The sequence below is a fragment of the Colossoma macropomum genome, unplaced genomic scaffold (assembly GCF_904425465.1).
Source record: "Colossoma macropomum unplaced genomic scaffold, Colossoma_macropomum, whole genome shotgun sequence".
Taxonomy (NCBI): domain Eukaryota; kingdom Metazoa; phylum Chordata; class Actinopteri; order Characiformes; family Serrasalmidae; genus Colossoma; species Colossoma macropomum.
Genome location: NW_023494808.1, coordinates 742,419 through 757,988, shown reverse-complemented (window position 1 = coordinate 757,988; position 15,570 = coordinate 742,419). Strand labels below are relative to the sequence as shown.

General features: G+C 43.4%; 1 protein-coding gene across 2 annotated transcripts; it reads left to right on the top strand.

The window, feature by feature from the left end:
* Positions 1–2,529: 2,529 nt before the first annotated feature.
* LOC118798353 (axin-1-like) lies at positions 2,530–15,186 on the top strand. Of its 2 annotated transcripts, none has more exons than XM_036557785.1 (11): positions 2,530–2,701; positions 5,430–5,903; positions 6,742–7,167; positions 7,601–7,738; positions 9,101–9,197; positions 10,249–10,386; positions 11,581–11,858; positions 11,994–12,158; positions 12,273–12,389; positions 12,506–12,661; positions 13,652–15,186. In XM_036557785.1, the coding sequence occupies exons 2-11, from the start codon at positions 5,497–5,499 to the stop codon at positions 13,776–13,778; spliced, it is 2,049 nt and encodes a 682-aa protein (XP_036413678.1). In that variant the 5' UTR covers positions 2,530–2,701; positions 5,430–5,496; the 3' UTR covers positions 13,779–15,186. The 2 variants fall into 2 exon arrangements, with proteins under 2 accessions (XP_036413678.1, XP_036413677.1); XM_036557784.1 differs by having other exon boundaries at positions 11,991–12,158.
* The last annotated feature ends 384 nt before the right edge of the window (positions 15,187–15,570 follow it).

Below are 15,570 nucleotides of genomic sequence, written 5' to 3'. Positions count from 1 at the left end.
TGTTTTCCTGGTGAGGCAGAAACAGCAGTAGAATGTCAGAATGTTGAGACACTAGACCTCCTGCAGGGTGACCTTCCCCTTACACACTCGCCCCTCGTCTTCAGCCCCCCAACCCCACCCCCCCAGTCCCCCCCCGGGGTCAGAGCGATGCAGCGCTGGTTTCATGTGAGATTTATGAGTCTGTGCGAGTCTCCTGTGGACGGTCTAAAGGTCAGGACCGGAGTCTTAGGAAGTGCTTAAGGAAAACTACAGCAGGGATATTAATTATTTCTGTGGATCTGAATGTGCAACTCAGTCAATACGGCTGAGGTTCTCATTAAGAGTCTGTTATGAGAACATAATGAGAACATTCAGCCTCTTATAAACATGCTTTGGCCACTTTATTAGAAACACCCACCTTGTGCTTCCGCCAACTGGCCACTTTATTAGAAACATCCACCTTGTGCTTCTGCTAACTGGCCACTTTATTAGAAACACCTACCTTGTGCTGTCACTAACTGGCCACTTTATTAGAAACACCCACCTTGTGCTTCCGCTAACTGGCCACTTTATTAGAAACACCTAACTTGTGCTTCTGCTAACTGGCCACTTTATTAGAAACACCTACCTTGTGCTTCCACTCACTGGCCACTTTATTAGAAACACCTACCTTGTGCTTCTGCTAACTGGCCACTTTATTAGAAACACCCACCTTGTGCTTCCGCTAACTGGCCACTTTATTAGAAACACCTACCTTGTGCTTCTGCTAACTGGCCACTTTATTAGAAACACCTACCTTGCGCTGTCACTAACTGGCCACTTTATTAGAAACACCCACCTTGTGCTTCCACTAACTGGCCACTTTATTAGAAACACCTACCTTGTGCTGTCACTAACTGGCCACTTTATTAGAAACACCTAACTTGTGCTTCTGCTAACTGGCCACTTTATTAGAAACACCTACCTTGTGCTTCCACTCACTGGCCACTTTATTAGAAACACCTACCTTGTGCTTCTGCTAACTGGCCACTTTATTAGAAACACCTACCTTGTGCTGTCACTAACTGGCCACTTTATTAGAAACACCCACCTTGTGCTTCCGCTAACTGGCCACTTTATTAGAAACACCTACCTTGTGCTTCCACTAACTGGCCACTTTATTAGAAACACCTACCTTGTGCTTCCACTTTCTGGCCACTGTATTAGAAACACCCACCTTGTGCTTCTGCTAACTGGCCACTTTATTAGAAACACCTACCTTGTGCTTCTGCTAACTGGCCACTTTATCTACGCAAACGGCCACTTTATTAGAAACACCTACCTTGTGCTTCCACTAACTGGCCACTTTATTAGAAACACCTACCTTGTGCTGCCACTCACTGGCTACTTTATTAGAAACACCTTGTGCTTCCACTGAGTCTGGTCTGAAATTTGTATTATTACTTTATTCTTGAATAAATCATATATTTGTATATTCTGGTCTAAATTTGTATTTGTTTTATTTGCATATTTCTGAAATGTGGTGTATATGAGGAGCTCCCCCTGCTGGTGTGGAGGTGTGGGATGAAGAAGGATGTGCTGGACTGTGAATGGGGCTCAGCGCTGAGCTGATGAAGCTCTAATGTCACCTTTTGTTAAAGGTACGTTAAGAGCATTTTTACACAATTTACATTTACAAACTGTTTATATAATACATATACAGTGAAGTCTGACAGTGAAACCTTCAGGGAGTGGGACTGTCTGTCTCTCACTCTGTCCTCTCTCTCTCTCTCTCTCTCTCTCTCTCTCGCTGCCTTTCTCTCCTGTCTCTCTCTATCTCTCACTCTGTCCTCTCTCTCTCTCTCTCTCTCTCTCTCTCTCTCTCTCACACACACACACTCTGTCCTCTCTCCCTCACTCTCTCTCTCTCTCTCTCTCTCTCTCTCTCTCTCTCTGTGAGGCTGTGGGCTGTGTCTCTCTACCCTCCTGCTCTACACTGTGCTGGACTCTGTTCAGGTAGGTGGACAGATTTATTTTTGGTCAGTGAGTTTACTGTCAGTGTCCGTTCATTCATTCATTCATTCATTCATCCATTCATTCATTCATCCATTCATTCATTCATTCTTTCATTTATTTATTTATTAATTTCTCTCTTCATTTGTCAAATAAGAGCACTAAGAATTTTACCTGCTTATTTTGACGTTAAATACAAATAACATTAATAATCATATCTAACTTCTTACATTAATTTCCTTACATTTATTTATGTATTTATTTTTGTAATTATTTCATCATTTGACAGATTTATTTACATATTTCTATTTATTTATTTAGAATTATATCAGTAGCATCTTATATTTACTGTGTTAATTTGTCTTTTTATGAAACCTAACGTTCATTAGGATGATAAACGGTTAAATTAATAACGTGCTCATTTCTAAAATCGCTCATTTTCAGCCGCCTCATTTGCATATTCATGAATACTACAAACGGAGGATTCTGATTGGAGTGGGTGGGGCGCCGTCACTCTGTACGTGCTCCGTCACGCTCACGTAATGCAGGGCACGCGCACCTCTGTGTGTTTGGTATGGCAGCGCGAGACAGAGAGGGAGAGGGTGTTTGTTTGTGTGTTTAGGCGCGTTTGCGCGTGTTTACACGGTAAATATGGTTCAGTTTAATTCGGATTTAAGGAGGTCTCGGGATTCGGCGCGTTCCCGTTAGTAGCGCTGGAGGCGGATTGCGGGTAAGGCGGTAAAATTTAATCTTTATCCCCGAAGCCGGGCTTCTGTTCTCCTCCTGCGGTTCCTCCACTCCTCCTTCTGCTCTCTCTCTGTCTTTCACTCCTCCTTAAACGCAGGAATGTGCGAGTTTGTGCTGATAAAAAGCCCGTTCGCGCTCGGGTTGCTGCCGGCGCTGTGCGGTTTACCGCTACTGTAATCGGTCGGTGAGAGATCGCGGGATCTGATCTACCGCAGAACACTGGATATGCAAATGAACCCGCAGCCAATCACAGCATGCTTTACTGAGTGGCGTGACCAACCCGGGGTCGTATCTGGGTCTAAATTTGATCCAAAACTAGTCTTTTTTTTGGTTAAAATATTCCAGGTTGATGGGTAATCTACACCGATCAGCCATAACATAACAAGTCCACGTCCTTATATCTACACTCACTGTCCACTCCATCAGCTCCACTGACCATATAGTTTCACTCGGTAGTTCTACAGTTACAGACTGTAGTCCATCTGGTTCTCTGCATACTCTGTTACCCTGTTCTTCAGTGGTCAGGACCCCCATGGACCCTCACAGAGCAGGTACTATTTGGGTGGTGGGTCATTCTCAGCACTGTAGTAACACTGACGTGGTGGTGGTGTGTTAGTGTGTGTTGTGCTGGTCTGAGTGGATCAGACACAGCAGTGCTGCTGGAGTTTTTAAACACCTCAGTGTCGCTGCTGGACTGAGAATAGTCCACCAACCAAAAATATCCAGCCAACAGCGTCCTGTGGGCAGCGTCCTGTGACCACTGATGAAGGACTAGAGGATGACCAACACAAACTGTGCAGCAGCAGATGAGCTATCGTCTCTGACTTTACATCTACAAGGTGGACTGACAAGGTAGGAGTGTCTAATAGAGTGGACAGTGAGTGGACACAGTGTTTAAAACCCCAGCAGTAATAAGTAGTATTATTCCGTTTGAGGCGTCTCTTCAGCCTAGAAAGGCAAACCATATTTTTTAAAATATCGACCCCATACATGGACTGTTGGGCCGATGAGAAAGCCCAAGAAACTGAGTGTATTTACACACTTAATAATCCGATCATACCATGTTCCAATCTAGACATCTGATTAAGAAATCTGATAAAGGGGCTGTATTTTAGCTCAGTAATCAGGTTTCTCAGTGCATGTAAACTCTTACTCTGATTTCTTTCTGATTTCTCAGTGTGAGCATGTGCAAAAACAGACTGTGATACCGGAAATAAGCAAGCAGCGTCGCCGCGAGACGCAGCAAAACACTTTTGGAGCGAAACCGAGTACATGCTTGATGAAATAAAAGATTTACTATTAAATCTATAATTAAATCTCTTAGATGATTTATGTTCATGTTTTCAGGTAAAGTGACGCTGTTTTTTTTTAAAAAGCCACGGATTGAAGTTTTAAGTTTTACGTTAAATTCACGTCACGTCTTCTTCTGTGAGTTTATTGGCTGGTTGTAAAGCAGAAATCTGATTACTGTCTGACTCATGTAGACCTGGAGTTTCCCCATTATCTGATTATCAAAGTGCATGTAAACACGTTGAACAGATTACTGACAAAATCTGATTTTCTGCAGTTATTGGATTATTAAGTGCATGTAAACGCGTTGATCAGATTACTGGCAAAATCTGACTTTCTGCAGTTATCGGATTACTAAGTGCATGTAAACACACTCAGTGATTTCTGGGCTCCAGGATGTTGTCTGGAAAAAGTGCCAGCAGACATGCTATGTTTTTTATTTGCGGCGTTTGTTTTTGGTTTGAATGTTGGTCCTACTTCTAAATTGTATGTTTGATGGCAAATTCTCCATCTGTATGTGTGTAACTGTACCTCTGCATACGCTTTTAGACATAAAGGTACTAAACTGTCTCTGGGGCAGTGCCCCTCTTGTCACTGGGGTGGAACCCTCAAGGCTCCATCTCAGTACCTTTAGTCAGGGAACATAACTGAACCATAATCCACTGAAATGAAATGTTCTAAGCTGTACTGACTCCACACACCCCGTCTCGTCTCCAGGCTTTTATTTTACTGTTCTGTTTAAAACATTCGGTTATGAAAAGGTACAAATACGAACTTTTCACCTGGAAAAAACGATTTAAGGTTCACAATCAGACCTTAAAACCACTGTTGGAGCTTTGAGGGAACATTACACTGTTTGTACCTTGATGAACAAAATTATACCTGAACAGAACCTTTATTTCTAACAGTGTAGGTTGTCCATGAATCTCCCGTTGCCCTTTATATATTTATTTACTTACTTACCGGTGAGCTTATTCACTTTATTAATGCTAATCTATTAACCTTATCGCTGCAAACTTTTATGAATGATGGCATTAATAAAGTTAATAAGCAACACTGTTAACTTTATCAGTGCAAGCGTTTTAAGTTTATGAATGCAAAATGATTAATTTTATAGATGCTAAGTTATTAACTGAATTAGTGCTAACATTAACTTTACTAATTCTAACATGTTAACGTTATTAACGCGGACCTATTAACTTTATTACTGCTAACTCATTATGTGTATCAGTGCACGGGTTCATTAATGTGATATTGCTAACTTGAAGTGTAACATGTTCAGCCTTAAAGGTGCCGTAAGAAAAACAGCCTGTTTAATTCTAAGGAGTACAGAGAGGCGGGAAAATGATTATGAAAAATGAATTATGATTGTTTTTGGGGATTATGGGCCCTTTAATCTCTCTCTCCCACTCTCTCCCCAGTATGACTGCCCTGCCATCGCTCTTCTGACCCCAGTTCCCTGACTCCTCCTCTGTCCTTTACCCGACGATGAGCATTCGTGTGCGCGGTGGCCATGGAGACATGCCCGGCCGCTTTAACGAGGATGCCCCCCGCCCCCCCGTCCCAGGAGAGGAAGACAGCTACATTTCCTCCGTCCACCCTCCGTACCTCCCCCGACCGGGCGGTCCGTCAGCCACCCCGCGACGTTCTGACCTGGACTTGGGCTTTGAGCCTGAGGGCTGCGCCTCACCTGCGCCGCCTCACCTGCGCTGGGCAGAGTCCCTGCACTTCCTGCTGGATGACCGGGATGGCACAGCGCTGTTCCGGGCCTTCCTGTTGCAGGAGGGATGCTCCGACCTGCTGGACTTCTGGTTCGCCTGCAGTGGCTTCCGCAAACTCCCACCGACTGGCGGGCAGGACGGGCGAAGGCTGAGGCTCGCCAAAGCCATCTACAGGTAGGGCGGGGTTACTTTAAAGGGCCTATACCATGGAAATCTGCCCTTTTGTTTAAATAAGACCGTTTCAAAACTGTTCACTCCCCAGTAACCACAGTACGGCAGGTTAGCCCCGCCCATTCTGCCTAAAGCAGTTTAGCCCCGCCCATTCTGCCTACAGCAGTTTAGCCCCACCCATTCGGTCTACAGCAGTTTAGCCCCACCTATTCGGCCTGCAGGACATTAGCCCCACCCTTTTAGCCTGCAGCACATTAGTCCCACCCATTCAGCCTGCAGTAGCTTAGTCCCCAACCATTCAGCTTACAGCATTTTAGCCCCACCCATTCGGCCTGCAGCATTTTAGCCCCGCCCATTCGGCCTGCAGCATTTTAGCCCCGCCCGCTCGGCATACAGCGCTTTAGCCCCGCCCGCTCGGCATACAGCGCTTTAGCCCCGCCCACTCGGCATACAGCGCTTAACCCCTGCCCACTCGGCATACAGCGCTTTAGTTCCGCCCATTCGGCCTACAGCACTTTAGCCCTGCCCATTCGGCCTACAGCTGTTTGACAGAGCCATCGCAATGGAATCTCATGTGGCTGCTAAGGTGTTGCAAGGCTGTTGCAACGGTATGCGAGGTGGTTGCTACAGTGTTGCTAAGGTGTTACTATGGTGTCCCCGGTGGTTGCTAAGGTGTTACTATGGTGTCCCCGGTGGTTGCTAAGGTGCAACCACCTGGGATACCACAGCACCTAGCAAGGTGTAGGTAGGTTGTTGCTATGTTATCCCAGGTAATTGCTACAGTGTTGCCAAGTTAACTGTAGAAGGAGAAAAACTGAAATATTTAAAATGTGCCCAACAGGAAGTACATAGCTGATAGCGGTGGCGGTGTCGTTGCGAGAAAGATCAAGCCAGCGACGAAGAGCTTCATCCGGGAGTGCGTGTGTCGGGCCCAGCTGGACTCGGCACTGTTTGAGCAGGCTCAAGTGGATGTTCAGACACTGATGGAGGAGCACACCTACCCACTCTTCCTCAAGTCAGACGTTTACCTGGCCTTCGCCCAGCGCTCTGGTGCCGATGACAATAGCCCCAGGCTCTCCACTTCGCCTGGCAACCAGGAAACCTCATTACCAGGATACCTGCCCACGCTGATGGAGGATAAGGAGTGGACGGAAAGAACTGAGCCAGGCCACGCCCACTCTGGCAGGCTCACTCAGAAGCTGCTGATTGAGACTGCCGCCCAACGCAACACAGCCAATCAGAAGAGGCCTGACCACTGGGAGGCCAAGTGAGTTCAGTAATTGACCTAGTTTATATCACAATACATTTAGAGTCAGTTATTCATTCAGCCTAATGAGAAACTGTAGAACAGACTCAGTTTATATCACAATACCTACATTTAGAGTCAGTTATTCATTCAGCCTAATGAGAAACTGTAGAACAGACTCAGTTTATATCACAATACCTACATTTAGAGTCGGTTATTCATTCAGCCTAATGAGAAACTGTAGAACAGACACAGTTTATATCACAATACCTACATTTAGAGTGAGTTATTCAGATTGAGCTTAAGACTAGACCAACGTAATTTATCATGATGAAACACCATTGATGCTTACATTTTGTCTAAGACTTAATCCAATTAATCCAATTATTTCTTAATCTGGGAAATTTGCCCACCTACAGAAATTGATGTTTTATCTGTTTTTCTCTCTGTGCAGGTTTGGAGTGAGGGAGTTAGTAAACCCGTACTACATAAACAGCGGTTTCGCTCGTGCTCCAGTAGCCAGCGCCAATGACTCTGAGCTTCAGAGTCTGTCTAGTGATGCAGATACCATCTCACTGACTGACAGCAGCGTGTACGTATATATATACGTTATGTATATACCTGTACCTCTAGCTATTCATTTATTTCGTTTCCAGTCAAAACAGATATTAAGTACACAATATTATTTTTCAGGAGCTATTTATATGAGGAGGTTAGATATAAAGATAATCTACTTGCATGAGTAAGGATAAAAATCAGAGGAAAATAAGTAAAAAAAAACCAAAAAAAAACCAGAAGCTTCCAACACTGGAGTTCATAAACTGATTGAAAGCTACAGAGAAAATGTGCTTCCTGACCTGGAAGACCTGGAGAACATCTACAGTAAAAGACTGAAACTAGACGTCTGAGATGTGGATGTTTTTGAGAGAAGCCTCACGAATAACGACCCCATGCACATTGCTGAGAAAATCAAGGCAAACATAGAAGCTGGTGGTGTTCTCAGAACAATGGACCGACTGAGTGTGTTTAGGATTACTAGAATGGTGAGATGCAGAAAACACTAAACCAACTTCTAAGACTGAACTTTGGAAGCGTGTCTCCAGATTCTTTGAGGAACCGAAAGTGAGTCTCCTGAAGAGAATGGAAGCTGTAGTAAAGGTGAAGAGTGACACACACTGACCACTCAAACAGCTGAGATTAGATTTAGTTGTCGAGGCTTCTGGGTAATTTTCTGGTGCTGAAAAATAAAGAAAAGCTTGTTCCTACTGGCTGTTTTGACTGGAAAGAGGAACTGTATATATTGTATATACACTCACTGTCTACTTTTAAGTCCACTGACCGTATAGTTTCACTCTGTAGTTCTACAGTTACAGACTGTAGTCCATCTGTTTCTCTGCATACTTTGTTACCCTGTTCTTCAGTGGTCAGGACCCCCATGGACCCTCACAGAGCAGGTACTATTTGGGTGTTGGATTCTCAGCACTGTAGTAACACTGACGTGGTGGTGGTGTGTTAGTGTGTGTTGTGCTGGTCTGAGTGGATCAGACACAGCGGTGCTGCTGGAGTTTTTAAACACCTCAGTGTCGCTGCTGGACTGAGAACCAAAAAACATCCAGCCAACGGCGTCCTGTGGGCAGCGTCCTGTGACCACTGATGAAGGACTAGAGGATGACCAACACAAACTTTGCAGCAGCAGATGAGCTATCGCCTCTGACTTTACATCTACAAGGTTGACCAACAAGGTAGAAGTGTCTTATAGAGTGGACAGTGAGTGGACACAGTGTGTAAAACTCCCAAAAGTATCCTGACAGCCCTTCTGAAAAGTGAATTTCGCTACTTTAAGGTGCACCCATTGCTGACATTGGAGTTCAGTGGGACGAGATCTAATTCATTATTAAATATTACAGTAATATTATTCATATCCGTAATTCTTTCTCACTTTCTCTCTCTATAGTGATGGTATTCCTCCGTATCGTTTTCGTAAACAGCAACGCAGAAACATGCAGGAAAATGTTAAAGCCAACGGACATGTACCCCTACCTCACATACCGGTGAGTACCCCCTGCCTCATGTACCTGTGAGTACCCCCTGCCTCATGTACCTGTCAGTACCCCCTGCCTCACGTACCTGTCAGTACCCCCTGCCTCACGTACCTGTCAGTACCCCCTGCCTCACGTACCTGTCAGTACCCCCTGCCTCACGTACCTGTGAGTACTCCTTACCTCATGTACCACTCAGTACTCCTTACCTTATGTACCACTCAGTACCCCCTACCTCATGTAGTGCTCAGTACCACCTACCTTACGTACCTGTCAGTACCCCCTGCCTTACGTACCTGGCTGTACCCCTGCCTTACGTACCTGGCTGTACCCCTGCCTCACATACCTGTGAGTACTCTTTACCTCATGTACTGCTCAGTACCCCCTACCTCATGTACCTGCTGGTACCCCTCTTCCTCACGTACTGCTCAGTACCCCCTGCTTTGCATACCCATCAGTATCCCCCACCTCCTCATGTATCCATTGCATACCTGTCGGTACACACTGCCTCGTCAAGTACTTGTAAGTACCCCCCGCTTTGCCTTCCTGTCTGCAAAACCCGATGGAATTAGCTGTTCTTTTTTGCTCAGTCAGAGCGATGTAATGTGATATAATAATAAATATCTTTCTGCCCCAGATAAGTAGCCTGATGTGATGTTGGCTCTTTTGCTGATTCGCATATGCCCTTTTACATGGGGAATTTGAACATAATTAATTGCGAATAAATTAAGTGTAAACAATAAATCAGAGTTTAAGTACTGGTAAGGTTGACGATGATTTATCTGCATGAGACTGCAGGACATTACCAAATAGATTTAGGACATTAGAAAATTATTGCTAGAGTGTATTTTGTTCATGACACATGGAGGATGTCATGCCCTCTTTAACAAGAATTTCATGGCAAATGTGAATGTGTGCATTACCAAAAATATACTGCTTAAATGTAGCATACATTTTGGAATAAGGTTAAGGCTTAGCGTTTTTAATAAAAGTATGCTGATAACATATCAGCTTTCGAGAGAGAAAACACTAAGTGATGCTGTTTGTTTTTGTGTGTATGTAGCGGACACACCGTTTGCCAAAGGATGTCCATGTAGAGCCTCAGAAGTTTGCAGCAGAGCTGATCAGCCGGCTGGAGCTGATCCAAAGAGAGAGAGAGAACCAGAGAAAACTTGAGGAGAAACTACAAAGAGTCCGCATGGTAACCAAGTCTGCGTGTGTGTATGTGTGTGATTGACTTCATTTTTATTAGTTGACTAGCTATTCAAAAAAAGAGTAGCCTTTCAGAAAAGTAGTTGATTGGTCAGTCAAAGAAGCTATTGACAGTGTTCAAAAAAGCAGTTGATTAGCCATTCTCGAGAAAGTAGTCGAATGGTCATTTCCAAGAAAAGTAGTCGACTGGCCGTTCCCAAAAAAAGTAAAAAAAGTAAGAGTTAACTGGTTGTTCCCAAGAAAGTAGCTGACTAGCCATTCCCAAGCAAAGTAGTCAACTGGGCATTCAAAAAAGTAGTCGACTGGTTGTTTCCAAAGAAGTGGTCAGGAGGCCTTTCCCAAGAAAGTAGTTGACTGTCCTTTCCCAAGAAAGTAGTTGACTGGCCTTTCCCAAGAAAGTAGTTGACTGGCCATTCAAAGAAGTAGTCGACTGGCCATTCCCAGGAAAGTAGTCGACTGGCCTTTCCCAAGAAAGTAGTTGACTTGCCATTCAAAAAAGTAGTCGACTGGCCATTCCCAGGAAAGTAGTCGACTGGCCTTTCCCAAGAAAGTCCTCGACTCGCCTTTCCGAAGAAAGTAGTCGACTGGCCGTTCCCAAGAAAGTAGTCGACTGGCCTTACCCAAAAATGTCCTCGACTGGCCTTTCCCAAGAATGTCCCTGACTCGCCTTTTCCAAGAATGTCCCTGACTGGCCTTTCCCAAGAATGTCCCTGACTGGCCTTTCCCAAGAATGTCCTCGACTGGCCTTTCCCAAGAATGTCCTCGACTGGGCATTCAAAAACGTAGTCGACTGGTTGTTTCCAAAGAAGTAGTCAGGAGGCCATTCCCAAGAAAGTAGTCAACTGGCCATTTCCAAGAAAATAGTTGACTGGCTGTTCCCAAGAAAGTAACTGGCCATTTTGCATGTCGGTCAAATATCTGCCCGTCGACTGGTCGTTACCAACAAAGCAGTTGACTGGCCATTCAATAAAGTAGTCAACTGGCTGTTCCCAGGAAAGCATACTAGAAACGGGATGTTTGACTGACATGCAAAAAGGCCAGATGGCTACTTTTTTTGATCTCCCAGGAAAGTAGCTGACTGGGAGATCAAAAAAAGTAGCCATCTGGCCTTTTTGCATGTCAGTCAAACATCCCGTTTCTAGTATAACATTGTAAGGTAATTGTGTGGGTTTTCCTTCAACAGGAAGAAGAGTGTGAAGATGCTGATGTTTCCACAGTGACCTCATTGCCAGGTCCCTGTCTCCGTTTCCATGGCAGTGGCGTGGGTCAGTGGAATGACGACGCTCAGGCCATTCTGGATGAGCACCTGCAGAGGGTCATGAAGAGTCCTGGCTGTCAGTCACCCAAAACACCCTCTCACGCACATGCAGACTCTCATCGGTACGGAAACGGGGGGCGTTGCTATAGCGACGGCATGAACCTCACAGCGGGGACTAGTCAGAGCGATGCGTTGGGTTATAGGTAAATGTTTGTAACATCAGTATTATAATATGTGTGTACTGTATGTCATTTAAATAAATAAATCTGTATGCGTTAGTGTAGCTTATATATTTGCGTGGCGAAATTAAGTATAACGATTCTGTTTGCCAACAGCAGTAGGGTTAACTCCTTATCTCGGCGCAGTCTGAGAGGGAATAGTGATGGTGGGCGTGGCATGGATGGGCGTGGCCTGGAGGTACCAGAGGAGGCAGAACAGAAACAGAAACAGATTCTACAGTGGATGATGGAGGGAGAGAGAGATAGTGGGCGCTACAGGAAGAGGTACGGACCAGGCACGAGCATTTCAGTCAAATCTGATACTTCAGTGTGTAAGGCATTAGATCTTTTCCCCCTCCCAACACACAGTGAAGATACCATGTGTCTCTGTCTCTCTAGCTCGTCCTCTGTTCGTCCAGGCTGGGTCAGTGGAAGTGACCGTTATGATGCGGTCCCCAGCACCAGCCAATCAGAAGAGGGGAGGCGGAGATCTGCACCACAACACAGCAAACAGAGGTAAACTGTTCAGTTACAACATGGACTTGTAGAAGGCATCAACTACGAAAGTCATTTTTTTTTAATCTCTCACTCTTTTTTTTTTCTCTCTCTCTCTCGCTCCTTCTCTCTCTCAGGTTAAAGTCCAGCTGCAGTAGGAAGCCAGTTTGTGAGAACATCACTGTGGCGTACTATTTCTGTGGAGAGCCGATACCGTACAGGACGTCCATTAAAGGCAGGGTCGTCACCCTCGGACAGTTCAAGGAGCTTCTGACCAAGAAGGGGTCTTACAGGTGAGACCATCACCATGGCAACTGTGGAGTCATTCCAATATTGGACAGACATTACAACCTAACATAGGGCAGGCGTTATAGCCTGCTGTTGTAACATTTGAAGAGATGTTACGACATAGCATTGGAGAGATATTACAGTGTAATATTGAGCATACATAATGCAACATCGGATAAATGTTACAGTGTAACATTGGACAGATGGTGGAAAGATGGTACAGTATAACACTGGGCATGTTACAATAACATTGGACAGATGTTATATAAAACATCTCAACATTGATTTTTCTTTGCACCTTTAGAGGGCATTATAGTCATAGTAATACATTTTAGCACTATTTATATCATAACATGTAAATAAAACTTTGTTAGTAGTTTTATTAGTAATTGTGGGTGACTGTTGTTACCCTTTTTATATTCTTCTTCTTCTTCTGCTTTCTCTTCTTCTTCTTCTTCTTCTTCTTCTTCTTTTTCTTCTTCGTCTTTCTTATTTTTCTGCCGTTTTTTGTCCGCTAACTCATCCCACAGTTTTCCAGACATCAACACCATTCCAACTCTGGAATGTTCAGTCAGATCAGGAATGATGTGCTTGTATACAGCTTTTGATCCGATGTACAGTTTTCGTACAATCTTTGTTAAATTCCGATTATTTTCCCCATAGAAATGAACGGGGCAAAAAATTGTATGTCCATCTACTGTACTCCTGCTTGACTGAAAGACACCGTTTCGCATGTACTATCTCAGGGCAGGCCCCCCGAGCACAAATTCAGTGGTGTTCTGACCCGCACTCGTCTGTTTGTCAACCACTCGGTACACACCCCACATGCCATAGCAACTGCCTGGAAACATCTTAGCAACCACCTAGCAACAAGCTTCAGCTGCACACTCACTGCATTTTCTTCAGGACATGCACTATTCTAGTTATTATTATTATCGTTCTATTATTGTATTTTTATTATTATATTTTTATTGTAAATATTTTTTTTATTTCAGATTTTACTTTAAGAAGGTCAGTGACGAGTTCGACTGTGGCGTGGTGTACGAGGAGGTTCACGAGGACGACGCCGTGTTGCCCATATTTGAGGATCGGATCATCGGGAAAGTGGAGAAAATCGACTGAATGGAGACGGACCGCCTTAACGGACTGAAAAACTACATCCCGTATACCACAAACATGAATGTGACCCAGTGTCCACTACAGAAACTGACCAAATGCGTGTACACTCTCAAAAACAATGTGTTAATTAACAACACTCATTTAACACATTTTACATCAGGCTAAAAAAACACTATAAATTCCACACACAGTGTGACACAGTGTGTTAAATACAGCAGTACACACTGGTTGGATTAAAAGTAACACACTGTGTAAATACAATAATACATACTGGTCTTGCTAAATACAGTTATACACACCAGTTGTGTTAAAAGAAGCACGGTGTTAAGAATGATAGTACATGCCGGTTGTGTTAAAAGTAACACACTGCGTTAAGCACATTAATACATAGTGGTTGTATTAAGGGCAACACACTGTGTCAAGTTTGTTAATACATTGCAGTTGTGTTAAAAGTAACTCACTGTGTCGATAAAATAATACATACTGGTAGTGCTAAATACGATTATACACACTGGTGGTGTCAAAGTAGGACAGCGTTAAGTATGATAAAACATAACGCAGTGTGTCGCTTTTAACCCAACTGTTATGTACAATAATACATACCGGTAGTGTTAAAAGTAACACACTGCATTAAATACGCTAAACCATGATGATTGTATTAAAAGTAACACACTGTGTTGAGTATGCTAATACATAATGGATGTGTTAAAGGAAACACTGCGTTAAATATGCTAATACGTACCAGTTGTCTTAATGTAATGCACTGTGTTGCATCTGATAATACATACTGGTTGTGTTAAAAGGAAGCACTGCATTAAATATGCTAATACGTACAAGTCACGGTAAAGTAACACACAGTGTTGAATCTGATAATACATACCGGTCGTGTTAAAGTAACACATTGTGTTGCATCTAATAATACATACTGGTTGTGTTAAAAGCAACTCACTGCATTATGTACAATAATACATACCGGTTGTGTTAAAGGAAGCACTGCGTTAAATGTGCTAATACATACCGGTTGTGTTAAAGTAACAGAGTGTTGAATGGGTTGTGTTAAAATTTGTGTTGTTTTTAAGCCATTTGTTTTGAGAGTGTGTATGTGTGCTTTTCGGAGATCTCGGCTCATTTAAAAAGGTCTTTGATTTTAAAGGGTCTAATTCACACTTTTTGAAGTTTTAAGAGATTATTTTCCCCTCATGTTTTTGTCTCTCAGCATCTAGTAGCATTCATCAACACTCGAAGCGTTTGTTTACTAAATCTCCATATTTTTGATACTGCACTGCTGCAAAGCCAGTGCATTTTTTACAGTGTGTAAAGGTGCTGCTATGTACAGGCTGTTTCAGTGTGATAACTCTTTTTAGGTAATATAACGCTAAGACTTTTATTTTGAAACTGAAATGACAAGGTGTACAAATGGTCCTTTTTTTATTTTTTTTTTATTTTTTAGCTTTGTTTTGTAATGATTGCGGGTACTTTGGGCTTCCACTACTCATAATTATTTTGACTTTATGTGCATCCAAAAATGTTTTTACAATGCTTATACCAATTCTTTCTACTTTTTTTTTCTAAGTATTAATGGTGGGATTTCTTCATGAGCAAATAAAACTCGTAGTTTTGATGTTCACAACAGGCCACAGTTCTTCAGAGCAAGCTTGCTTAGTTAGCCGGCTAGTTTTTGTTTCATACGCTTTGCGGTCTCGAATCTGCAAAAAATCTCCAAAAATGTCCAATCTGTGATGTAAATATAGCTTTAAAATCCATTAATCTCTCCAGGCTCCGCCCACAAATGCGT

Bases quoted from the DNA above. Each gene is read 5' to 3' on its own strand.
- LOC118798353 (XM_036557784.1), top strand. From the start codon at position 5,497: ATGAGCATTCGTGTGCGCGGTGGCCATGGAGACATGCCCGGCCGCTTT. The intron at 7,168-7,600 runs GTGAGTTCAGTA...CTCTCTGTGCAG, and splicing joins CCTGACCACTGGGAGGCCAA to GTTTGGAGTGAGGGAGTTAG. The intron at 12,390-12,505 runs GTAAACTGTTCA...TCTCTCTCTCAG, and splicing joins CCACAACACAGCAAACAGAG to GTTAAAGTCCAGCTGCAGTA.